Here is a 27089-nt window from a genome sequence, read left to right as displayed (position 1 = left end):
GATATCAAATTAATACTTGATCAAGTGTTCACAAGTAACATATAAACTTTAGTAAATATAAGGTAAAAATGGATCAAGCTCACCAGAAACAAGGAAATAAGCAACAAGTAAATCAAAATATACAGCTTTTAAGCAACCAGCTTCGTAATAATCAACAAGTAAACAATCAGCAGCAGGCTAATCATTTAAATGCAAATCTACATCAGACAGGCCATCAACCTGAAGAAGAGCTATTGTCAATTCAATACTTACTTGAAAACCCATCTTTGTTGCAAGCTCCTGAAGCTTTGCAAGCAGGTTGTATAAGTTTGAATACTAAGAACAAATATTTTATTATTTAACGTTATAATTATTCTTGTTGATCTAATAAAGTTTATATGTTTATTTCAAAGTTAAAGTTGAAATAAAAATTGAAATTAATAAAAAGGTACTAACTGTTTATCTCTTAGATTGTTTTGAATTTTTTAATAAAAAACATAATACTAAGTATTTTTTTTATATTTTAAAGCTAAAAGTTATAATAAAACACATTAAATTATATTACTAAAAACATTGACTAATTGTGTAATGAACTATTAAATAATACTGTGAATTAACAAAATTATAGATTATTATTTTTTATTTCTATATTTTACAAAATTGTCTAAGTACTAAAAAGTTTATAAAGTCTTTGGATAAATGAATGATAAAATTAATCTTTTTTAGTTTTTTCTAAAGACTGTCTTGCTTTTTTAGTCATGATCCATGATGTTGTTTATCTGTGTTGTTGTCTAATTTACTCTAATGTCTACAAAAAGTTAAAAGGAAAGATATGATTTTTTAAGGATTTAATAAGTTATGAATTTAGTTTAAAAATAGATTATTTATATTCTTTATTGTTGTTTTAAAATGTTTTCAAATAAATTGTTAATAACTATGCTTTATATAATTTTATGCTTTGTGTATTTTGTTGTTATTATGCGTGGAGGTGTACTTAAATATTATTTAATAACTGATCTAAACTTAAAAGTATATAGTATTTAGATTTTTATTTTATTAATCAAAAGTTGTTGCTTTAGACTTAAAATATTATAAAGCTAATTTAAGTAGTAGAAGTTAATAATGTTAAAAATTTGATGCAGATAAGTCTAAAGAAGAAAAATTAGCTGAACCATCAGGAAATGATTTACCATCAGCGTACCTAGGTCCTCAGATTTGGAATGATATGTTGCTCAGCGACGACCTCAAACTCGAACCAGTAGATTTAGATGAACTTTTTGATGCAAACATCACCAGTGAAGTGGTAGGTATCAATTTATTTATTTTAAAAAGAAAACAGTTTTTATGAATCAGCATAGTTTTAAGTTTTGTTTGAATACATTAACACAGTTCAAATAAAATATAGTATGTGAAGTAGAGTGAAATTTATGTTTTTATCTTAAATAAGCAAGTTCGTAAGAACTAAATAATATTGAATTTATTTAAACAAAGGCAACGTCGTTTCACTTTACAGGGATCTTCAGGCCTGCAAAATAAAAAATAAGACAATGGATAACTTAATAAATAGTGCAAAACAGTTTTAATCAATCTATAAAATTTACAAAATTCAATACGTCAGTTTAACATTGTTAAAGTGAACAGAAAATAATAAAATTAACAAAAATAAAGTTTTTAAATAGCAATATTTATACTTACAAATATTGATGCGTTTTATAAAGTTTAAGATATAGCTTATAACAACACAAATCAAAAATGGCATTTAACAAAAAAAGTACTGTAAAAGTTAACAAGCAAAAACAAAATTAACAGATATAAATACGTTATGTTTTAAAGTAGAACTTTCTAAAGTGTGGACAGGTGTGAAAAAGCTCTTGTCTTTTATTTAAATTTCGTTTTTTGTCAGCAAGTGCTATCTCAATTTTTTCCAAGTTGCAGGTTTTACAGATCTTAGCTGCATTCTCTAACTCTCCAATCTTGTGCATAATTTTCTATATAAGTTTGTACCATGTGTTATTGTTTTTTAATTTTCTAATATACTTAGAAAGTTCTGTTCTTTTGTTTTTTTTTCATTTCTAATGTCACTATTATGCGCGTACCATCTCTTTTTGAATTTACCACCCGTGGATCTCATGTACTCCTTGGTTTCGTTCTGAGTAATGACTGTTGCATGTTAAATGAAAACGAACAAGAAAAATTATGTTCTTCAATCCCCCATACTGCCAATCAGTTAAAACTAACATTGGAAATTTTTGTTCAAATCTAATTGATAAGCATTTTAAAAACAAGAATATGAAAAAAAAAATAATAGAAACAACTGCAAAGTATTGTACTCTTGTATGGAATATATTAAATCATTAATAATGTGTCACAACAAAAAATTACTAAGTAAAACAAAAAATAAGAAAGATCAATTATAACAGTCATTACTCAGAACGAAACCAAGGAGTACATAGGATCCACGGGTGGTATATTCAAAAAGAGATGGTACGTGCATAATAGTGACATTAGAAAAAAAAAAAAAAAAAAAGAACAGAACTTTCCAAGTATATTTGGAAATTAAAAAAGAATAACACATGGTACGAACTTATATAGAAAATTATGCACAAGATTGGAGAGTTAAAGAATGCAGGTAAGATCTGTAAAACCTGCAATTTGGAAAAAATTGAGATAGCACTTGCTGATAAAAAACAAAATTTAAATAAAAGACAAGAGCTTTTTTACACCTGTCCACACTTTAGAAAGTTCTACTTTAAAACATAACGTATTTATATCTGTTAATTTTGTTTTTGCTTGTTAATTTTTACAGTACTTTTTTTGTTAAATGCCATTTTGGATTTGTGTTGTGTTGTTATAAGCTATATCTTAAACTTTATAAAACGCATCAATATTTGTAAGTATAAATATTACTATTTAAAAACTTTGTTTTTGTTAATTTTATTATTTTCTGTTCACTTTAACAATGTTAAACTGACGTATTGAATTTTGTTATTTTATAGATTTGATTATATTAATTGTTTTGCACTATTTATTAAGTTATCCATTGTCTTATTTTTATTTTGCAGGCCTGAAGATCCCTGTAGGGTGAAACGACGTTACCTTTGTTTAAATAAATTTAATATTAATATTGTCTCCGAAATAAGTTTTGTTGAGACAATTTGTGCTTAAGGAATACCCTTTACATTTACTTAAGTACTAAATAACAATAATTTTTTTGTAAAAGCTTACATATAATAAAATTTTAGTTCTTTACTGAATCTTTAAAGACTTATTTGTACTTTTATAATTGTTTACACGACTTACATAACAATTTTTAATTTTTTTCAAACCACAATTTTAAGATATTTATATATTTATATCCAAGACCATCAAAAACCACAATTAAGATTTTAACTAAGTTTGTTAACCTTTTTTTGAGGTTATTTGAATTTTTTCTTAGACTTTAAATAAATTATATTCAAGCAACAATAACTAAATTCCTATATACTATATGTAACAAATAAATGTTATAATCAAAACAAGCCTTTAATTGTCAAACTCTGATTTATAAAACATAAAAAATTATGAACTAAAACAAATGAAAAAAAAAATTATAAGCAATATTTAAAAAAATTGTTTACTATTTAATGCGCAAAAGATCCAAACAAAACAAATATGTTTGAGTATAATAACACTTTTTTTTAAAGTACTTAAATCATTAAAGCTTACAGTATTACTTGTAGTAGTTTGATAAGGCAGTTCTAGACAGTCTGAGAAATATTGGTACTTAAACTTTTTACAATAATATGTGAAGCAGTGTTTTTTGTCTCAGTTTTACGATTTATAGTTTTTATTATTCATGAATCGTTTTAGCTTTTTTCATATTTAAGTTTAATAGAAATTTACCTTATATTATTTAAATACCCATTAGTATATACCCCAAGTACTATTTGTTGCTTTGTTTTAAAATTTTTATTTTGTTGTTGTTTATCTATACTTTTGGTAAGTTTTTATATACACTTATAAAACATAAAATTACACATAACTTATATATTACGCTTCTTTAAGTATATATATTTTTCACACTCTGTAAAACTGTGTTGTTAAATTAAGTTAGGGAAGCACTCTAAGTTTTTATAGGCTTATTACTTTGAAAGTTGTTGCTAATATTATAAACAAAACATTGATTATAATATTTTTTTTACAGTACAAAAAATCTATTACACTGTTATATACCTCAATTGCATGTAAAAAATAAAGTAAAAAGAAAGTTTTTTTGAATAGTTACCATATCATCCACACACAAAATGTATAATTTGAAGTAATAGAAGTATGCAATAGATTAAAAGCAATTAAAAAACATGTTAGTCTAATTATAACCAACAGACTATGTAATTTTTATAAAAAAACCTTCCGTACAACAAAAAACAAAAAAAAAAACCATTAAATAACAAAAGCTTTCTGCAAAGTCTAGTTTTTAGAGAAGTTTTTAGTTTCAAAAATATATTTAAATTTTATGGGAATTACAGGTACTACCTTTAAGAAAATTACTTAATCATATTTTTGAATGAAAGTCCAATATATTCTATTGATTAGCTAGCTCTGCTGCTTTGGATTTAAAAGACTTTAGATATAACACTTAATAGAACAAAATAAAAGCTAGTATAGTTAAAAAAAGAAAAGAAAAAAAAGTTAATAAATTAAATATTTTATAAAGGAGAGCATAATTCAAAGTTTATGAATTGATTATAATATATATTTTTTTGCTTGCAATTGTTTACTGCTTAACTCAAAATAAATTTTGAAAAACGCTATGCATACAGAAATACAATGTTAACAATTAAGTATAGACAGACTTATGAATTTAAAAACATAGTTTTCAATTTGTTTGCAGTTGCGTATAACTTAGATAGCTCAATAAATAATAAAAAAATAAGTAAAATTGATACATATAAAACCAGTATTACATATATTTAAACATATTTTGTACAAGTTTTAAAAACTATTTTTAAGTTTTAAATAAATTAGTAAGACTTTGAAAACAGATGTTTTGTTTTTTATCTTCAACCAAATAGTTATTTCTAATAATAGTTCTATACTTGTATTTTAAACTTTTTATAAAAAAGAGTACAATAAAAAACTTTGGTTTAAATTTTTTCATGATACTTATACTGTATCATGATAATAAAAACATGGTTTTAACATAAGTAATCTTTAACAGGATAGTGATCTAGGAATGTTTATGGCTTCAGAGACTTCTCCAAGTTCTGCTACTGATAACAATACAAAAAGCAAACCTATAAGATCATTGAGTAAGTAGTTTTTTTATGATTTGCTTATGTCAATAAATATTGGTATCTAATCATTTGTATGATAACTTGATAAAAGTAGTTTTAAAAGATAGTAGAAATAAATATATTTTAACTTGTTTAGATAAATTTACTAAACACCTCCCATTATATTGCAGCAATTAGTCTTGATCAAACTTTGTTGATAATAAAACTAAATTAGTAGCTCACTTTAGTAATACAAAACTTCAACATATTACTTATGGTTTCGTTTTATTCGTTAAATTTGATGCATCAAGTAATCAATTTAAAAACTTACATTCTTTTGTAAGTCAATAGTTTTCTTTAATCTATAGTGAAGTATAACATTTTTCAAGTTTTATATTTTCATCCGTAACAATATCGATCGAGTCTTAATCAAATTAATATATATGTATATATATTGTTATAGTTTATAATTACATAAATAAATGAATGACAACATTTTTTAACAGATGTAATAATAGATATAAGCTTTTTCAAATTTAATTTTATTCAGAATAGTCACAAAATATAGTTAACTATATTGCCATAGTTAGCTTTAAAAAAATGTTTTTTTAATTCATTTCATTATGCTTATTATTTATATTAATAACTAAACTATACGTAAACTTTGAATAATCGAAAAACTTAAAATTTCTCCTATTATTATAAACTAAATTAAAAGATACTGAAAATGTAGTTAATAATTAAAAAAAGTAATTGAATATTTTTTTGTGCACTAATGTATGAGGTTTTGTCGCTGATTAAAGTATTGGAAATACGATAGTTTCTTATTTTATTAATATTTTTTTTAAATAAATTGTTAATTATTTAAATCTTTTAAAAATATATTTTTCAATAAACATTATTTTTTATAATAATAAGATTGTAAAATATAAACTATTGTACGAAATGTGCGATGTATATTTGTTTAAGATTATTATCATACTTAATTATATTTTTTACAAGAAACTATTATAATTTTTGTCAGAGTTAAAACCATTAAAAAAAATATTTTGTAAAATAGTTTACCTGCATCTTACTAATGTTTTAAAGATTTTATTTTACTTTTAAAGTAAATTTTTATTTGTGCTAGTTTACTTTTCAACCTAGGCTTTTAAATATTTCAATGATTGGCATTTCTATGCTTGTAATAAAAATTTGTAAAGTTTTGTGACAATTAAATTAAATTGCGCTTGCCTATTTTTTCTATCGCGGACGATTTAATTGCAGTAATAATATAACTTAAATTCATTTCGAACTATAATAATTTTTTTTTTCAGAGATCTATTTATTTTTGTTATACACCTTTGTAGCCATTTAATTTATGCATTTTTACATGTGTAGGTGTATTTAAAACTCGTGAGAAACGGTACAAGCCGCATAAATTTTTATTAAAAATTTTGTGCATATAATAAATTAAATACTGTTTGTATAGTAAATAGTATCCCGAGTAATAACAACAATACAAAGTTTAATTTTGTAAAAATATGTTTATATACAGTAAATAGAAAAGTATTTCTTCATGATGTATATAAATAGTACAACAAATTAATATTTGAATTTTGGTATAATTTTAAAATAAACTGATTAAAAATGGTGTTTATAAATTCTAATTGTTTCTAATTATTTATTTCAAAGGTTCAAAAAAACTGGTATCAAACTGAACAACATTTCTGATCAATTTACATAACACATTTTCTTAGCCAGTACTTTAGATAACTAAACCTTTTCACTTTAAATTTAGGATCAACATTTTACATTTAACAAACTTGATGTTAATAATGTCACCAACCAAACTAACAGGCGAGTCGCAAGCGACCGGGCAGCAACAGCAAAACTACCAGCAAAGACACCTTTCGCAGCAGTACGGTCCCGTGTACGAAAAAATGTCGCCGAACATCAACCAGCAGGCGCCCAGCCCGTCCGACTATCTGGCGGCGAAGCAGCAGCAGAAGCCTCAGCTTAACAGGGTCAGCCAGCACTCGTCTCCCGATCAGAACATGCAGCAGAACTTGCACAGGCAAATTTCAAACGGTCAGGAAGTCAATCAGAGGCGCCTCAGCTCAACAGGTACGTTCGTAGCTGAGCTTGAAAAAGTTCTCACTGCAGTAATGTATGAAAAAACTATAATTTTTACTTCTGTGATATGAATATTAAGCCTGAAATATTAAACATTTTAGACCTTTAGTGTAAACTATCTACAAGGGTAACGGGTAAAATATGCATGAAGACACTTTTGAACGAAGGGACATTTATGCACGGAGGGTCACTTTTGCACAAGAGTAAAAAAAAAAAAATTAAAAAATAAACAGAATAACAAATTTATAAAATACAAAAAAAGATAAAAATAAGTTACCGAACGAAGTAAGGCTTAGGGGTAACAGTGATAGTAAAAATTAAAAAGAAAAAATGATAAAAAAAAATGTTTTAATGATAAAAATTATAAGAAAAAAACATACTGACCGAGGGTAAGGGTTAGGGGTAACAGTGAAAGTGAAAAAAAAATAAACAAAAATAACTAATAAAAATAAAAAACAAGAAAATAAAAGAGATTAATAAAAAAACAAATAAAAGAAAAAAAATTACGGACCGAGGGTATTGGTTAGGGGTAACAGTGATAGTAAAGATAAAATTAATAAAAACTTAAAAAACTAAATAAAAAAATAATTTCAACGTGTGAAAAAGTTTTTTGATGCGAAAGTGACCCTTTGTGAAAAATTATCTTTGTGCATATTTGACACGTACCCATCTAATCTACATGCTAAACACAAAATGTTATATAGAGTATAAAAATAGTATTATTTTAATTTTTTTGGCTTAATAGGTCAGAAACTTCAAATGGTTTTTTGAAATCAACAAAATATTTACAAATAAATTCTTATTGTTTTACTCAAGGGCCCAAACTTGATATGTGTTATTTCTAGCAATATAATATTTTTTAAGTTTGGGCCCTTGAGTAAAACAATAAGAATTTATTTGTAAATATTTTGTTGATTTCAAAAAACCATTTGAAGTTTCTAACCTATTATATTGAAAAAATATTATATTGCTAGAAATAACACATATTAAGTAGATAAGCAAGTATTGCAAAAATGTCTTAATTAATTACTGTTAAATACGGCACAATAAATTTTACTTGATTAATAATGGAATAATTATATACAAAAGAAAGTAAAAAGAAACATTAAAAGAGTAAAATTTGCAGGCAATAACATGTGTGTTGTATAAATTAAACAAATAAAAAATAATAACATAATATTCTTCATTAACTTGACAGTTTTTTTTTTAATTTAGAAACATATGGGGCATTTCATTCTGTTGTAATGACTTGAAAAACTATTAAAAAAAAACATTTTATATAAGAACTTCTGTTATGTAAACATATTATTAGTAAGCTATCAACTCAATAATATGTAAATACATATATATGTATATATATATATAAAATAAGGTTAATATTTAAACTTGAACACCTTCTACTGAGCCCACTTGAAGGGCTTTTAAATAATTTATTGAAATGACGATTTTAAAAATACTGGAACATATGTTTCATAAAGACAAAAAAGATTGTCTTTAATCTTCAGCCAGTTCAAATTTAAAATAAAAAGCACTTTGGTAAACAAAGATGCAAACGTTTACAAAAAAACAAAAACAATATGACGTAATGTTCAATTCTTATAATATTGTAATTTATCAATTGTAATATAATTGAATGTCTATATTTTCTACTGATATTTTTTTGAATTTAAATTTTTAGAGTTACTAAAACTGTTATTGTTTTAAGACATATATTTATAAAAAGCATTTATAAAATTTATCAGTTAAAATAACCAACTTGTTGTTTGTTTAATTCAAAGATTCAAACTTATTGTAAAGAGTTTATTATCAGTTTATGAGGAAAAAGCCGTAATTTTTAGTAATCAAATCTTTGTTCTATTTTAAGAATTTATAAATTTTTAAACAGCACATAACATTTCATCCATAAAAAATGCAGGTCAAATCATAACTCAACAAGCTAATCAACAAATGATGCAGCAGCAGTACCCGGTGTTCAGATCTCCATACCAGCAGCAGCAGCAAAACAACCAGGTCCAAAGAAGCCCTCAGAACAATTTCATGTTCGACTACACAACACCGTCACCTTCGTCAGATTACAGAAGAAAAAGCACTCCAAACTCACCCAGTGGCAGTCTGAACGGATCGATGAAAAGCAGCTATGGTATTTTTTTGAATAGAAATAAAGCTGTTGTTAAAATATTACATTTTTCTGTAAGCTAAGTTAGTTTGATATAAGTAGAATTTTACCTCATGTAGTCATAGTTAAGTTTTAAGTTAAATTATAAAAAAATAAGTTTACTTCTAGTACCAGAGCATACTTTTCAGTTTAAATAAAAGTTAATTCAACAAGGGTAACGGATTATTTAACTTTTTCATATACCTAAAACTGCTATCATCAAATAAAGAAATAAAGCAACAATTAAACTTTCCTGCTAAAATTTAACTTGAAATTTCCCAGGTAACTCACCCAACAGAAAGAGATCGCACGACTCTCAAGCTTCGGACGGTAGTCCGGTAAACAAGTTCAAAATTCCGTCGCCGCAGTACGGAGCCAATGGGGAACCACTGACCACCACCATCAGAATTCCCAGCCCAACTAAAGTTAACTTTGTCGTGAACGACGCTGACGTTATGATTTCAACTCCGAGGAAGGTGAGAAACTTGTTGTTTTTTATTAGGCCTTGCGGTTACACTGAAAAAGACGAGTGTAAATTTGTTTTGATAAGAAATTGAAATTGCTTTTATATTTTTATGACTAAGAGTGATAAATATTTGTTTTCAAAAAAAACATGGACAATATGTATAGTAGGTATAGTTTTAGTGATCAAGTAAGAACTTTATAGCAAAATATTACTTTAGTAAAAAGTAAACTTTTATTTGTTAAATGAATGAACTCCAAAGAATAGTAAAGGGGGGGTCCAACATTTTTTTAAACATTAACATTGGCTCTAATTTCAAAGCTTAGAGCAGGGTTGCCACACGGTCAGGAAAAGTCAGGAAATCAGTAAAAGTCAGAAAAAACTTAAAAAATGACAAAAGTCAGGAAAAGTCAGGAAAAAATAGGGATTTTTGAAAAAAAGTCAGGAATAGTCAGGAAATTTGACAAAATTAAAAGAAAAGGTCAGATTTTGTCAGATTAATTTACAAAATTCCTTATTTTCCAAAGCCTTCAAATAGTAAAAAATTGATTAAAAGTCCTTTAAAGTCAGACTAAAATTGCAAAATTTTCCTAGAAAATTACTAAATTATTTGATTTCCAATGCCTTCATCTCGTATAAATTAATATAATATCCTTTGTAAAACTGCAAAATTTTTCTATTAACATATTGAACAACTACCCTACTTGAACAAGCACTTTTTTTATGCTCTTTAGTATTGATGATCTGTGGCAAGAACACTGGTACAACTGTGATATATACACAAACATTTTCTTGCATTTCTTTAATTATGTGATATCTCTTATGCAGCCTTTTTTGACATTGTACCAGAGTACCCAGCCTGTTGTTGCCTTTATGAATGAGAACATTTCGTGCTTTTGCTGTGCATCATTATGAAAGACGTGATAGTTACGAACCTAAGCTTAACCAGCTATTCAAGGTTGAATTAAATGATCAAGCTTCCCAAAAACCTGCCCTTGGTCTTGGTTGAGCTGCAACCAATTTGCTTGCAAATTTGAGAAAAAAAGACCTAGTTGAGGAACAAAAGGTCTTAAATTCAACAAAAAATATAGATTATTTGTTATAAAAGCGGTTTAAAATCTCCGGAACAGAATGGCTATTGGAAGTACATTTGTAAAAAAACATGTTGTGCCTAAATCCGCATAGCCTTGAAAAAAATAGGAGTCACAATTGTTGTTAAGCGTTTTTCCAACACTGTGCACTCCTTGGTAAAAAATGTTCTCCAACTCTGAAGGTGATGCTAGCATTGAACAATTTAGAACTTTGGTAAATTGTCCAATGAATGCATTAAAGTTCAAGAGCTTCAAGCAAAAGGAAGGTTGTTTGGACCAGTTCTATTTTGAAAGATTAAAATTTCCTGCCAAATCTTCTCTCAGAAAGTTGTTGCAACCATTATTTGTGTTACACAATGACCAGGCTGAGGTCGAACTAGACTAAGTATTAATAAAGCTTTGTTTGTAAACAGTATGAAATGAGAAACTATTACATCCAGAAGAAGAGTTAAAGATTATATGTATGCATACAAACTATAACTGTATCAAGTTAGAAAATACAAGTATTTTGCTGATAGAGCTGTTTATTGCAAATACATCAATCATACACAAATGGTTCAAGTGATGTAATGGAAGCTAGATGATTAAATTCATCAAAAAAAAATGTTGTTTTAATCTGTATAAAAATAAGATTGAAAGATTTATATAGTTTCAAGTGTTTGATTATGTATTTTAGAATAAGTTTAACTTAAGAGTTTAGATTTAGAAAAGTCAGGAAAATTTTAATTAAAAGTCTGGAAAAAGTCAGGAAAATTCAGGAAATTTTTCTCAGCTTGATCTGTGGCAACCATGTTAGAGTATATACTATTAAATACTTTATACAAAAAAAAAATTAAATTTTGAGCTATATCTATAATTGGAAAAATATCCGACATCCGTATATCCGTATGATATCATAAATTTTTAAGGCCAGTTCTTATAGTCCGGTGTTTCTTCAAAATTCAATACGGGACTACGTTACTATTGGGATAATCTACTTTACCAAAAATATTTTTTAGAAAAAAAAACACGACTAGGCTTAAACTTTAACATAATACCTTACAAAGAATGCGAGCAGTTTTTATTAAGTATTCTTAAAAATTAACTGAATTATTGACAATTTTAAAGTTTTTCATTTATTCTTTTTATAAGTTGTTATTATAATAGTGCTACCAAATTTCAACAATTTCCCCAGCTTAATCAAACACATGTTCTTTAAATAAAATAATTTATAACAACTTAGCCACGTATTCTACAGTGGTTTTCAAGTTTTGATAGATTAATAATGCATTACATCATATAATCAAGTTTTTTTGTAAAAATCTGATTTTAGTTTTATAACAAAGGTATCTATAAGGATAACTTGAAGTTTTATATTTTAAGATTAAATACAACAACTTTTGTATTCTTAAAATTATTTTTACGGTATTGTTCCTGATAAGAATTCTAAATGGTATTGTTATAGAAGTATTTTTTCGGGTTTGTTTATGGTTATTTATTAGTAAACTGAAAATATGATCGAAGTAATCTATATATATCAAATAAAAAACCTTACTTTACAAATGAAAAAGTAAAAACTAATCTTTTTTTTTAAACGAACGAAAGTATAGCCTACCAAAAACAGCCTTTTTATAATTTTACAGAAGTTTTTACAAATGTAATAAGACTTTACTCAAATCTAAACTAGAATATGTTTATTATTTGAAGACAAGGATGAAAATATTTTTGATATTTTTTCAAAAATAAAACAACGATTTGTTTATAGTTAAAAACTGGGCTTTTTATTTTAATAAATGAAATATGTTATTTATTTATTCATTTTTTTTTTAAAATTGAGCTAGCTGTTGTATATAAAATAGAAATTAAAATACAAATAGAGTATTCTATCTAAGTCGTTAAATTTGTATTGAAGGTGGAAATTTAATGCAAAAATTTACCCTTAGGCGATAATAAATTTAAAATTCAGTTGGAACCAGAGGTAATTGTTATGTTGGTGTTATGTGCTTAAAAACCTTTTTATTGAAAACGTTGGAATTTTGTTTTTGAAACTAATTTTAAATATTTGCTAAGCTGCATATATTTAATATATTGTTATTTTTTATGTTCTTCTTTTTTGTTTATCAAATTAACTTTGTTCTTGAAAATATTTTTTTTGTTGCAACTGTTGTACAATTTATGTCATTATCTATGTGTTTTTTGTAGAACTTCTATAATTTTTTGATAAAACTATTCGATTTGACCTAGAGTATAGAACTTTTGGGATACAAATGTCAAGTACTTATTGCTAGTTACCTGTGAAGTTTTATAAGACTAAAACATTATTAAATATACTTAGCATTGAACTGTCAAATAACTTGTAACTATTAAAATTATATTCAAGTTCTTTTTTTAATAAATGCTTTACTTCACAGCTAAACATTTAATTTTGATATTTTGTAGAACTCTGGAGAAGAAGAAACTTATTTTGATCCATCGACGAGAGCTTTCAGTCAGGAAGAGCTGAAACCGCAGCCGATTATTCGAAAATCAAGGAAGACTTTTGTCCCACCAGATGACAAGGTGAGAATTTGGATGTTCGAATTTTGAAACTAAAGTTGCAGTTAGAAGTAGACAATAACATTTCTCAAAGCTATTTTTTGGGTTTAACAAAAAATGGTTAAAAATATAGATAAGGAAAGATATCTAAGATTACTGGGTTATTTATTTAAGATAGAGGACCGTCGTTAGTTTTCACAAATTAAGTATTTCTGGAATTGTTGTTCCAACGAGCTTGTTTCGTTCGGATCTTCTACTAGTAAATATCATTTTATAGCTAACCTTTTAAGCATTTATTTATTTGTAGTTTAGTCCAAAACTTCAGTTCTATTTTGTCAACATTTCAAATACTTTAGAAAATATTATATTTTATAATAATAAAAGTCGAGACTAATAACTTTTGAAGTTTTAGTAGGAAGTTGATGTGCCATCAATTTAAAATCTGTTAAATTCTATGCTTGTAATAAAAAAATAAAAGTTTTAAATTAAAAAAGTTTTGAAAAAATGTTGAAAGAATATTTATATGAGTTTATATAAAAAAATATGTTTAAGATATAAATAGGAAGTTCTTCAAAATTTAAAAGTTGAAAAGTTTTTTTTGTAAAGTCAATAGAAATATCTGCCTATAATTTTATTTTATGAAGTTATATGTGGGTCACGTAGTTTTCGTCTGTTTTTATTTTTCTTGCTCAAAACATTTTTCTACTTTCAAGTTTTTTGGCTGTTAAATTTTTATACAAAATGAAGTTTTAAATAAAGTAAAAGTTACTTGTCTAAAAATGCTATTAAAGTATAGTTAAGTATGTAATGTAGTTATTATTAAATATAATAATTCAGACATGTTATGTTAGCAAATGAATATTAGTTTAAAAAAAGTTTAAAACTCTAGTTAAGAGAAAAAAAGGTATTAAATCAAGTAACTTAAAAGTAGTTTTTTTTTGAAAATTAATTATTTGTTGAAGTCAACGTGAATATATCATCATTTTAAAAATTTAGTTAATTTTTGTTAGTTTAGGAGTGTTGTAAGTTTTTCAACTAAACTAAAAAAACTTTTTGTTTTTTTTAAGTCGAAGCTTAAATTAATTTTTACGAAGTTACGAAGATAAAGAAAATAATAAAATCCTTGCAGTACAAAAAAAATACAAAAGAGTTGTATAGCTTATTTAATTAGACAAAAATAGTTTTTAAAGTTTTTTGACAACATGTTGAATAAGTTAAATAGAAATAATTTAAAGTTTATTAATTATTTTGAACTAAGTGAGAAAAAGTATTACGATTTAACAATAGATTCTTAATGAATCAAAATAAAAACAAATAAGTTTTTTGTATGAAATTTAAAACAATTACAAAATGACTTTTGGAATTGTTTACATATAACATTTAATGATTCATTCATTGAAAGTCAAAATCTTAAGTTCGTGCGCAAATTTACAGCCATTTATAAATATACTTAGAAAATATCAAACACGCTGTCTCTTTTCATACGTTAAAAAAGCTTTTTCCATTATTTTAAGTTGTTAATATACTCATAGAAAACAAAATTATTAAGCACTTAAAGTTTTTTATGCTTGGCTAGTTCTCTATTAAAAATAAAACTTTTATTATTTGCCAATAGTTTATATAACTTATTGAAAAAAAATGATAGGTCTCTTAATTTTAACTTTATTACCTTAAATTTCCTTGCAAAATAAATTATGCATTACAAAACGGTAAACATATGTGATAGAGTTATGTAAAAATTTATTATAACTATTTGAAATAACGTTTGAGGTGATGGTATATAATAAACAAAAAGTAGTAATTTAAATAGTAAAAAAAATCACTGAAACTTTGTTTTCAAAAACCATTACATCGTTGAAGTTTGACTGTAACGCAAATTGATACATTAAAAGCACAATTACTGTAACTGTACTAAAGTTTTAAAACATCAGACATTATGACATTCATTTATTTTTGTAACATATTTTTTTAAACTCAAACAAAAATTAATAAAGTTTTACCCATTAAACAATGCTTGAAAAAGAATTCAAAATAAGACAAAATAATATAAAATCTATGCTTAATAAGTCTCTTTTTAGGCTATGTTGTTATTCAACCGTGTTAGATTAACGTTTAACCATCTATATTGCGTGACAAAGTACTTAATTTTTTAAATTTATTATTTTGAAACTAATATTTTTATACATTGCTAAGATGAAACATTAAAAGTACTTAAAAAAAATCTAAATCAAAGTTTTGTATATTTTTTGGTATATTTATGTTATAATTTCTTTTAATCGTTACCAATTAATTTCTTTCGTTAAGATCATTATTTAAAATAAATCTTAGATAAGTAGGATTTAGAAGTTTTTGAAAAAAAAAATTATCAATATTATCATCAAAGTCTGTATTCAAAAATTTGTAGGATAACTTTATATGTGGAGTAATTATAAAATTAATAAAAAATTTAATTTTTTTGTTAGTTTTACTTTTGTATTCAAGGAACTATTTAGTTGTAATTATAAACTTTTATATATGAAGTCCGTGTTTTTGAGTCATCTATCAAATCGTTTTAAAGAATTCCAGAGTGTTTTAAATAATATTTTTCCATGCCGCCCACTAGTGGCAGCCGTACTGTGACGTATTAGAAATTTTCAATAAAACATCTTACTGATTCGACTCTAATATATAAATTTAGTTTTAGAGCAACGGAGAATGTCAATTGTGATTATTTGATATTTAAACTGTACGATTAGAATAAAATTCGAATTATATTCAAAATTACTTACATTACTTATATTACATTAATTAAACTTAACTTAACTTACATTTATTCTAGTAACTTACAAAATGCTTTTCAATTTCACTTTTGTGACTTGAACCACAGTTGTGATAAAAAAAAGTATATCTAGGTAAGAATAAGTTTGCGTAACTAGCATGTAGGTTACTTAAAAGTAGGTTAAAATTATATGTGTTCAATTAGTTCATGTTCAAAGTTAGTTATTTTAGTTCAAAACGTTTTTTTAAATAAAATTATGACTTTATTCTTTTACTTTTATTACAAAATTTTATATACTGATCTACAATGAATATACGATAAAATTGTTCAAACAGGACGTGAAATATTGGAACAGGAGAAGGAAGAACAACGTGGCTGCGAAGAGATCGAGGGAGGCGAGAAGGATCAAGGAAAATCAGATCGCGCTGAGGGCGAGCTACTTGGAGCAGGAAAACATTTCGCTCAAGACTGAAATACAAGATCTCAGGTGTGAAGTTGTATAAGAAATAGTACGATAAGCAATGAAATTTGTTTGTACTTCACTAAAATTAGTTTTTTATTAATAAGAATCTAGTAACTTTCGAGTTGCTATAAAAATACAAAGATTAATAGTTCTAAATTGTTTGTAGTTACAACTTTATAACGATTGCGATAACTGGTGGTTACATACTTATGTAAGCATCTCCAAGTTATACAAAAGCTTATGGTATTGTAGTTCGTTTGGAGGTACTTGAATAATTCAAATATAATAAGTCGATAAAAAATATGTAGATTTTTGTAAAAACTCCTTTTTTTTTGTTGTAAAAAGAAAGCTAAAAATTTCCTTTGAACTGTTGTATTTTTTGCTTGTGTTGATAAAATTTTTAATAATTTAAGCTAACAACTTTCTAAGAAATTGAAAATTACTAACAAAATATCTCATTCTAAGTTATTATATATTAAGTTAGAAATACATATATATGTATATAGAATTTACGGAAGTATTCAAAATGTGTTTATTTAAAAAAAGTATTTTATAAGAAAAAAAAATTACCATTTACACAAAAAATTGTTAAGATATTGCTGTAAAATATAGCTTTAAGAAGTAAAAAGGCTGTAGGTAGAGTGAAGATCAATGTTGAGGTAATTGTTCTTAGTCTTTTATGTGGCACAATTCTTAAAAGATCAATAAAATTGTCGTTAGCTTATTTCTCTTAGCATCGTTTCAAGTTTAAGTTACATTATTTTTTGTCTTATAACTAAGTTACAAGTTTGCTTAATAAACGCAACTTTTAAAGCTTTTAATTTTTATAAAAATTATTAATATGCTTAGAATTTTACTTATTAATGAAAAGGTTTACAAATCATATCACGTATTTTCAAACAAGCTAAAAATATTCTCATTAAAAAAAATTCAGAGTAGAGTATTTTTCACATAAAAATATAAAACTTTCGTTTAAAAAAATACTTTTTGCTCAGCTTTCACGTTACGCTTTTGAAATTCGCGTGTAGTAAGTAATATCTTTACTGCTAACTAAAAAACTAAAATGATTATTTATCACCATAAAACAAAAATCACCTAAAATTTCATTTTTGTTAAAACGAAAATAAAATATGTAAATAATGTTAAAGTATAAGTTGTCTCACTAGTTAAAGTGGCAATTTTCAGCAAAAAACATTAATATACATTAATAAAACTATGCTATTGTAAAAATATTTTTTGCTAAAAATTGAGTTAAACAAAAGTCTTGTTTTGTTTCATCGTGCTTTAAATATACTTCTAGCTACATTTGTGTTTCTTACTTTAGCATAGAAATTTTAGAATTATTAGTATTAAAATCTTAAAAAGCAGCTTTTAGTAAATCTTTAGCTAAGACTTTATAACATACAATGGTTTTTTAAAGTCTTGACAAAAATTTTGACTATATGTATGAATAAATAAAAACTAATAGTTGTATATTTCAGTGATCAGTTAATAGTATAATATGTTTGAAAAAACTAAAAAACTAATTAGTTTTTAGAGCTTCCATAAGTGACTTGAATTATTATTTTCAACTGGCAACAAGTGAGTTTTTAACTTGAAAAATAAAAGAACTTTAATAAAAAATGAATTATACAAAAAATCACGGATTTTTTACCTAAAAAGTAAATTTACTGTAAAAGAAAATCACACATTGAAAAGCCGCCAGTGCGCAAGTGTGAAGCTGAAATTCGCCAAATGAAATTTTAGCCGTAAGCTAACCAGCTAAAACTATCACAAACAAACCGCAAAGTCATGATAAGAAATACAGCGCAATCTAGTTAAGCAAAGTTACATACGTAAATAGCTACTGTGGCTTCCACTAAAATTTCGCAGTCAAGTTCAACGCTGAGTTTGAAGAGCCTCTCACATCGCCGCCCCGTGCTCTCTCTTATTTGTTTGCTCAAGTTGGTTGCAAAATGAGTTTCGCAACGTAAAGTTACATACTCTTTTGTAATACTGTTGCATGACCACAGAGCTCATGTATTTACCTTTGTTTGTCTGTGCGTGTACAGATTAACTTCAAAAACAAGCTGGCTTATGCATTTCAACCCATTTTATTTTTTATCTAATAAAAACATATGTTTTAAAATTATTTTATACTAAAAAAAACGAGGTAGTTAGTCATATTTTTCGAAATTCCTTACTCTTTATTTCCCTTTAAATAAATTCTTGGTACTATAAGCAGCTGAAATTGTCTTAAATTTGACTAAGTTTATCAATATTTTTTCGTTATATTTTAAGGAAATATTTTGTGTATTGACTTAGTAAAAGCTAAGTTAGTTGCCTAAAAATAACTTCGATTTAATCAAGTATTTTTTTTATCGTTTTGAATTACTTATTCTTAATTAAAAGCATAGATTTTTTAAAATGAGAAAAATAATAAATAATTTAGAATTTGGTCTTACATTTATCTTATTATATTAAAGCTATATAATTAAACAATGTTCGAAACTTGACCATGGAAAATGTTCTGTGCGGTTTCTTTTTTTTGGTCGCACGAATTCCAAGTGCAGCATTCAGCTTGCTGCATTAGAAATATCCTTATGTAACACGAAACACTCACCCGAAACACTCACCCGAACTCAAATGGAAATATTTTGGGCTTTTCAAGAGCAGCCTCGCTCCAATAAAAATGTCGTGCGCTCGTTCGCAACATTTGAATGTCTTTGTTCGAAGTGCTTCGCCTTTTTGAGCTGTACCGTTATTTGCATATTAGATTTAAGAAAAATGCTTTATCATAGACTGAATTGTTGTATTTTTAATTTCAAACTATAATGAACTAAATGCAAATTTTGAGCTTTTATAAAGACTACATTATTTTCTTTCAATTTTAATCTGTACTTATTACAGTTAGTTTTAATTAAAGAAGTTTTATAAAAAAAAGTTGTTAAAGCATTTGATAAAGATCTTGTTGCTACCTAATGATGATTACATAAAAGTAAAGTTAGGATAGTTATAAAATGCTAATAACGTTTTTTGTTGTTTTGGTAAACTACTTGTCAGCTTGGGGGTGTGTGCAGTTGTAGGTGTTCTGCTTAGCCTTGTCAGTTTTTTTGTTTGAATAAAGTTTCAAAAAAATAAAAATTAAGGGGCCATACCTCAAAAAATAATTAGAAATTGAAAAAAATAAAAATGCATCTGAAGGTTCAATTTGTATAAATAGTGATGATAAAAAATGTTTTGAAAAAGTATATAGTTCATAATAACTCATATTCGACCATTTTTAAATGTCGAAAGTTGAATAGTTAGAATTTTGATCTTCGTACACCTAATGATGGTCAAAAATTAAAAATTGAGTTTAACAGGCTGTAAAGGGTTTTTAGGTTTTTTAGCACAACACGCAAAGTAGGTTTTGGCTGATAGCAGACCTATTTTTGTTATTAAAGAATATAAAAGATAAATGTTTAATACTTAAGAATTGTTTAAAAAAAAATCCTCGTTATAAGTTTTTATTTTGAAATATGTTTCCTTCTAAAACTTAGTACGCAAGTAAGCTATTTAAATAACTTATATTTACAATTTTAGCTTTTTTCTTAAAAAATTAATTTGAGTTTTAAGTTTAAAATTTATATAGTTTAACAAAGTTTTTATTTTCTTATTATTTTTAAAACTGAAAAGGAGAAGGTTTTATTGTAAAGTTCAAAATTTCATTAATTTAATAAATAAAAACGTTTTTAAAATACTATATAAAATATAACTCATTTGATATATAATTATAAAGTCATGTCAGATACTTAAAACAAAAGATACTCTATTCAATATTTTTGTATAGCTCCTAATGTGTTCAAAAGTAATTAATTTAGTGTTATTTATTATGTATTTAATGTTGAAGTTTTATGTTTATAAACGCTGTTAATTTAAAATTAAAATTTTTTTGTAGTAGATAAGTGTCAAATAATAATTCACTGACATGGACAACAATCTAATCTCTATGTGCAAAACCTTATGACGTGGCTGCATAACATCTTATACTTTAGAAAAAAAAAGTTACATGAGGGCTTAGACCAGGGTTTCCCAAACTTTTTTGCAAATGGCCCTTTTAAACAAATAAAAAAACCATGTCCCCTTCAACAAGATTACGCAAAACCACTTTAAGACTTTTTTATTTTATTTTGCTATTCAACTGCAATTCGAGAATATCTAGTGTAGGTTTCTAAACTACCATTAAAACAACTAAGACTTTTTTTTTACTCTTCATCTGCAACTCGAGAATATCTATTGTAAGTTTCTAAACTACCATTAAAAACACCTAAGACATTTTTTTTGCTCTTCATCTGCGACTTAAGATTATCTAGTGTAAGTTCAAATTATGACCTCATGGCCCCCCCCTCTTACCCCTTTGCTGCTCGTGGTCCCCTGAGTATCTGCCACTTGGCCCACTTTGGGAAACCATGGCTTAGACTAATGCATATTACGCTGAAGTAGCACATTAAAAAAAAGCTATACTGAAAAACTCAGACTTAATTCATTAAAGAAAAAAATAATGATATGCGCTAAACATAAATCGAGAACTAGTTTAGAATTGAAATATTTTAATATTAGGATCAGATAAGAAAAACAGATTGTAATTTGTTATTACGTAAAAAATAAAACTTTGTTCTATACTGTAAGTATATTGTTTAAGTTTCTTAGCTAAGGTACAACATTATGTAGTCAAAATATTTCGATTGTAAAAATATATATGCTTGATTACTTATTAATTTTAAAATAAACACTATTAAAAATAATTTTATATAAATAAGTTATTGAAACAACTGAAATGTAGCTGAATTTATCTTAGTGCTGGTATAGAAAATTAAAGTTTGTCATTGGAAAATAGTCGAAAGGTGACTTAAGTATCAGATTTATAGTATAGCGGATAGGTAATTAGTGATAAATATATACTTTAATAGCTTTATATATAATTATATATAAAACTGTTAAAGTTCAATACTAGTAGCTGTTATTACGAGCAGTTTAGTAGTGTTTATAAACTAAGTAAAAATAAGTCAAAAAAACACAATAACATTTTCTAATGTATTAAAATTAATAAATTGTAATAAATTTATTTACATCTAATTTTGTTATACTATTTTAAGATTTATTTATTAGAGTACCAGAATACCTACGACGTTTCTTTTTTACAGTGTTTAATGTTAGTAATGTTTATTTTTTTTATTACAACATTTAATACTAATAATGTTTATTTTTTTTGTTAAATACTAAAAAACTAATTATTAAGATACTTACAAATTTCAACAGTAAATATTAGTTTGTAGACTAATTTTTTTTTGTAAGTCTTATCTTAAAAATATCTATAAAAATATATGAAGTAGTTTTTAAATTTAATTATTTATGAAACTGTACTATTGATATTTGAAAAAACTTTCAAATTATAATTTTGCCTTAATTATACTCAATTTACATTATAGAGTCGAAAAACGTTAACAGTTTTTAACGTTATTGTGTACAAAACAAGTTATAAAACGGTATTTAAACAAAGTTTAAATTTCATAATATTGATTTTGTCCTGTAAATCATTAAGCTTTTAATTACCTTTTGTGAAATTTAACTAAAATCAATATGGCGTATTCCGTCGAATTTTCTCTTTCTATTATCATTTTTACTTCTGTCCATGTTTTAGTTTCTTTAATTCTCTTTGTTTTCTGGAATTTTCAAAGTTTGTCGACAATATCTACTTATTTTTTTAACTTGAGCTATTTTGCAAACAAGTTTTTGGCTGAAATTACTGAATGTAAAAAACTTTGCTTTACTGTAGTTTCCCATTAAACTGTTATTTTAAATAATATTTACTCATGATGTTGAATAATAGTTTTTTTACTTTTGTTGTTTTTAGAGTATGTGGTAAACAATTTTTGAAGTTATGTATATTAATTGAACCATATAGCCTCAGTTAATGTAGTTTTTCTATATGTATTGTTTGCATTTCAAAAATTTTTCTACTTATATTTTAAGATGTCATAAAAGAATAAGTTTATCAAAAATCAAACTCTGAAGAAATTGTAATTGATAATTATAATAAATAAATATAATGCTAATTTTAATTAATTGCTTTAAAATTTATCTGTTACTTAAAAAACTGTATTTACAAAATTAACAATTTATGTACTAAATTTTGGATTTTTTAACCTAAAACGTGAAAACTTTATGTCCTCGTTTAGTCCACTTAAGTTTTTTTATACACTTTTGGTTAAAAACATCTTTTTTTTTGTTATTTCTCGATTAATTATTAATTTTCTTTTCTCATCATGAAAGTAAAAGATAGTTTTTTAAGCTCAAAAGCCTATAAAAAGTTAAAAAGTATATTTAAGCATATTTTTTTCTTGATAGTTTTATTTATTACTTTGTACCTGGTTTAAAACCTAAAAATTATAACCAAGTTTAAAACATTGCTAATAGAAAATTTAAAGTTATTAAATTAGTTGATGAAAGTTACAAGCAAGTTTAAAATAATTTTGTTTGTATTTTTAGTTGTTGTATTTACTGTTAAAAATAGTTTTTTGAAACACGTTTATTTTAAAATAATATATTACGTTTATTCAATAAAATTACCTTTTTGTACTTATTGTTTTAAGTTTGCTGACTTAACACATCCAAAAAAAAACCATACCACTCAGAAAACTCGGTATGTACTATGTAGTTTTGTAGTTTCGAATAAATAATTTTAAATGGATTAATTGCTAAAGTTAAGTTAGTTCACTGTGTTGTTTTTCCAACTATTAAATACATCAGTACACAAAGTAGACCTTAAAAAATCAAATAAACACAGAAACGAGCTGGAAAGGGCCGTCCACTTGCTGCGCGGATACGAGAGGGCCTTCCCCAACTTCGCATCTTCCAGCTTCGTGTCCAACGTGCACCTCTCACCGCAGCAGATGAACGGGTATTCCCCCATCAGCAACGTCAGCGGCAACTCGCCGCCCGCCGAGCAGGGCGCCAACCAGGGCAGAACCGAAAACTAAAAGTTGTTTGTCGGAGTTTGTTTTCGTCAAGTGTACTGTTGGAAATATCGCCTGTAAGTTCGTCACTTGTGTAGTTTTTTTTGAAAACAGGCGCGTCATGCTTTAGCTGTAAAATTTAGTAAATGTTGAAGGAGATATTTTTTTGTTTGTGTTCAAATCTTGTTTTCTTAGATTTAATGTTTAATATATTTTTTACAATATTTGTTACTCAAATTAAGAATTTTTGTAACTATGATAATGATAAACCTTAAAATTTTTTTAATCAGCGTGTTTAAGTAAGATCACATTGTTCTATCTTTTAACTACATCATGTTTTTTTAATGTACATGCTACGTTTGCTTTGTTTTATCGTTTGAAAAGTTACATGAATATTTAAACTTCTTTATTTTTCTATCATATTTTTTTGGTGTTTAAGTTTAGTAATTGCTCTTTTCCTTGGGCTTTTTGTATTCTTTTTTCGGATCTAGCTTGTAGTCTATTTGTATGTACTATCGATTAACATTATTTCTGCTCTTCTATAATCACTTTTATGATGACACTTTTAAATTAGTTCAGAATTCTGTTGAATATGTTGTGCACAAAATGGACCTAAAAATGTTAAACCCAGTCAAAATATAAGTTAATTAATTAAATTATTTTTATCTCAAAATAATAATGTACGTACGTCAACACTGCCCTTTATTGAGAAGCTGTTAAAGTTCAGGTGTTATTCAAAACAGGGTGGGCAAATTTAAAAATTATCAAAATATTTATGCCAACATATCAAAGAAGTTTAGAGTCAAAAATTTTAAGATCAGACATTAATCATAAAACTAAAATTTTACTTTCTTTGCTCACTTAAAAAAATTTAAATATATATGTACCTTGCTATCTTTTGTGTTTTATCAGGAAATTTTAATTAAAAAGCTGAATCAAAATCTTTGTTTTAAAATTTTTCTGTTATTGTTTTAACAATAATTTGAGCACTTGTGCATGTTTTTGTGTTTTTTCTTTAGCTACTTTTTGAATCTCAGGGGCCAATATAAGTAAAGTTAAATAAATTTGAGTCTTTTTTTGTTTATGTTTTCTTAAACATAAGTTTAATTTTTTATTTTGGTTTCAATATTTAAGTATGTGAATAGAAACTTTTAATTACTGATAGTGAAAAAGTGTATTGTTACATGATAAAAATGTTTGTAATTTTTTTTTGGTTTATGAAAAGTTTTAGAACCAAAATAATACTTTAGGAATGAATTTCGACCCATTTAATTAATAAAAAGAAGAATTTATTTGAGTTCTCAAAAAAAAGCTGATTAAGACTCGAATTTAGAATGTTAAATTTTGTCCGCTACTCTTTTTTTTTTATTAAAAATTTTTCAAGTTCAAATGAGCCAACTTTTTCAATGTCATATTAGCCAATGTGTGTGAAAACATTTTAGAAAAATGAGTTAGTTACATGAAGTGATCACAACAGTTGCGTTACTCTTGGCTCAAAGCAACGCTCTTTAGGTTTTTCTCAGTTTTTCGTGCATGCGAGAAAGAAACAAGTAGATGTATATCTCTACCGCTCTAGTTTGTGTATTTTTCATTCTCTTTTTCTATAATTACAAAAGCTTAATTTAAAAAACCTCTTGATCGTTGAAAACTGCGTTTCGTAGGTTGTTCGGTTTTAATGTAGAACTTTTTGTTTGGCATTTTATATTTCTGTAACTACTTTTTCTTTTTTCACAGACACTTTCAGGTAAAAATTCTAGCTGTAATTACTATCAATAATATGTTATCTTTTGTAACTTTTAATAATTAAAAGTACAGGTATTTTTCATGCTTTGGTTTTATTTTAGGTGTTTTAATCGTTGTAACTATTTGTAATTGTTGTACAAAAAACCTTGGAAATTAATCGGTAGAAATTGTTTTATTTTTAAATCTTCTGTTTAGAATGGACGCGTTAAAATGTACATGATAATTTAATAAAGTTGTCGTATGGACATTGGTTCAAGCAACTCAATCCAAATAGTTTATTTACAGCCCTCTAGTTAAAAGTTTACATGTAATCAATTCTAATTTAAAAAGGTCAATCAAAGAAAGTGTTTCAATATTGTATTAGTTCTTACGTTTTCTTTTAACAGAAATGAGGTATTAAATTTTGTTGATACAAATCGAAATTGAATAAATATTACTATTGAGTCGTTCTGTGTTTTTTTGTTTTACTTAACAAATATGCTTAATAGTTTATAATAAACATTTTTAACTCGGTAATATTCTTGTTTATATAACTTGTCAAATTCAATCGAACAAAGTTCGATTTTAATAAATTAACTTTGAAAAGTTTTCAGATTTGAAATTATCATTTATAATTTTAAAAGTGTGAAATTTACTCTAAAAAGTTAAGTCTTAATAATATTATATCGATAAAAAAACTTAAAAAAATTATAGTGTATATCTTGTTAAGATAGTGACTAGGATAAATCTTCTTCTAATAAGTTTTAAAACTTTCAAAGAAGAAAACAATGTAGTGTGAATAGGTCATTTAAACTTTTGTTTTAAATTTAAACTAGTCCGTACTTTTTGTACATCAATTCATATAAAGAGCAACTTTCTATAGATATAAAGCGTTAATGATTAGTGGCTTGTAAACATGTTATTTAATTATCTTAAATGTTTTAGATCAATCATTTAATAATTTTCTTTATTATTACTCGCTACATTTCTGTATTACCGTGCTGTAATAGTGAAAAAAAAAACACTTAGAGCTTATTAAGGTTATTAGTTTTGAACCTTATTTAAATAAAGTTGTTCTACAAAAGAATTTTTTAAATAATTTAAAGGTTTATAGTGAAAAGCTAATATTAAAATCCGAAGGTGATTCTAAAGGGTGGGTGTCACTTTTGCACGGCGTCACTTTTGCACGAGGAGACACTTTTGCACGCAGGGTCATTTTTGCACGGCGTCACTTTTTCACGATGACTTTTTCACACGGAACGTCAATTTTGCATTTTGGTAAAAATATTTTTAGCTAGTACTAAATCTGTAACATAAAAAGAAACTGAAAACTAAAATTTTATAACATACTTATATTTAAGGCAAAAAATGAAAGATTTAAAATCTTAAACAGTAAAAGTTAACGTTAGAAACAAACTAACGAAAAGATAAATAAAATTATTTACAACAGATTTATACCAAGGACAAAAAGTTTAATTTATTTAGAAACTAGGACAGGGTTTCCCAAAGTGGGCGATATCGCCCCCCTGGGGGCGATTTTAGTAATTTGGGGGGCGATAATTAGTAAGGGGGCGAAAGGGTGGGCGATAACTAGTAAGGG

General features: G+C 25.7%; 1 protein-coding gene across 1 annotated transcript; it reads left to right on the top strand.

Annotated features, from left to right (window-relative positions):
• The first annotated feature begins 2 nt into the window (after positions 1 to 2).
• On the top strand, positions 3 to 25954 carry LOC145844701 (uncharacterized). Its single transcript, XM_082952117.1, has 9 exons — positions 3 to 297; positions 1122 to 1282; positions 5177 to 5267; positions 7071 to 7337; positions 9262 to 9486; positions 9784 to 9977; positions 13474 to 13593; positions 16663 to 16814; positions 23599 to 25954. The coding sequence occupies exons 1-9, from the start codon at positions 69 to 71 to the stop codon at positions 23789 to 23791; spliced, it is 1632 nt and encodes a 543-aa protein (XP_082808243.1). The 5' UTR covers positions 3 to 68; the 3' UTR covers positions 23792 to 25954.
• The last annotated feature ends 1135 nt before the right edge of the window (positions 25955 to 27089 follow it).

This window comes from Thalia democratica, chromosome 9 (genome assembly GCF_965202585.1).
Source record: "Thalia democratica chromosome 9, ktThaDemo2.hap1.1, whole genome shotgun sequence".
Classification (NCBI taxonomy): domain Eukaryota; kingdom Metazoa; phylum Chordata; class Thaliacea; order Salpida; family Salpidae; genus Thalia; species Thalia democratica.
The sequence above is the reverse complement of the archived record's forward strand: the minus strand, read 5'-3'. Positions and strand labels throughout refer to the sequence as shown.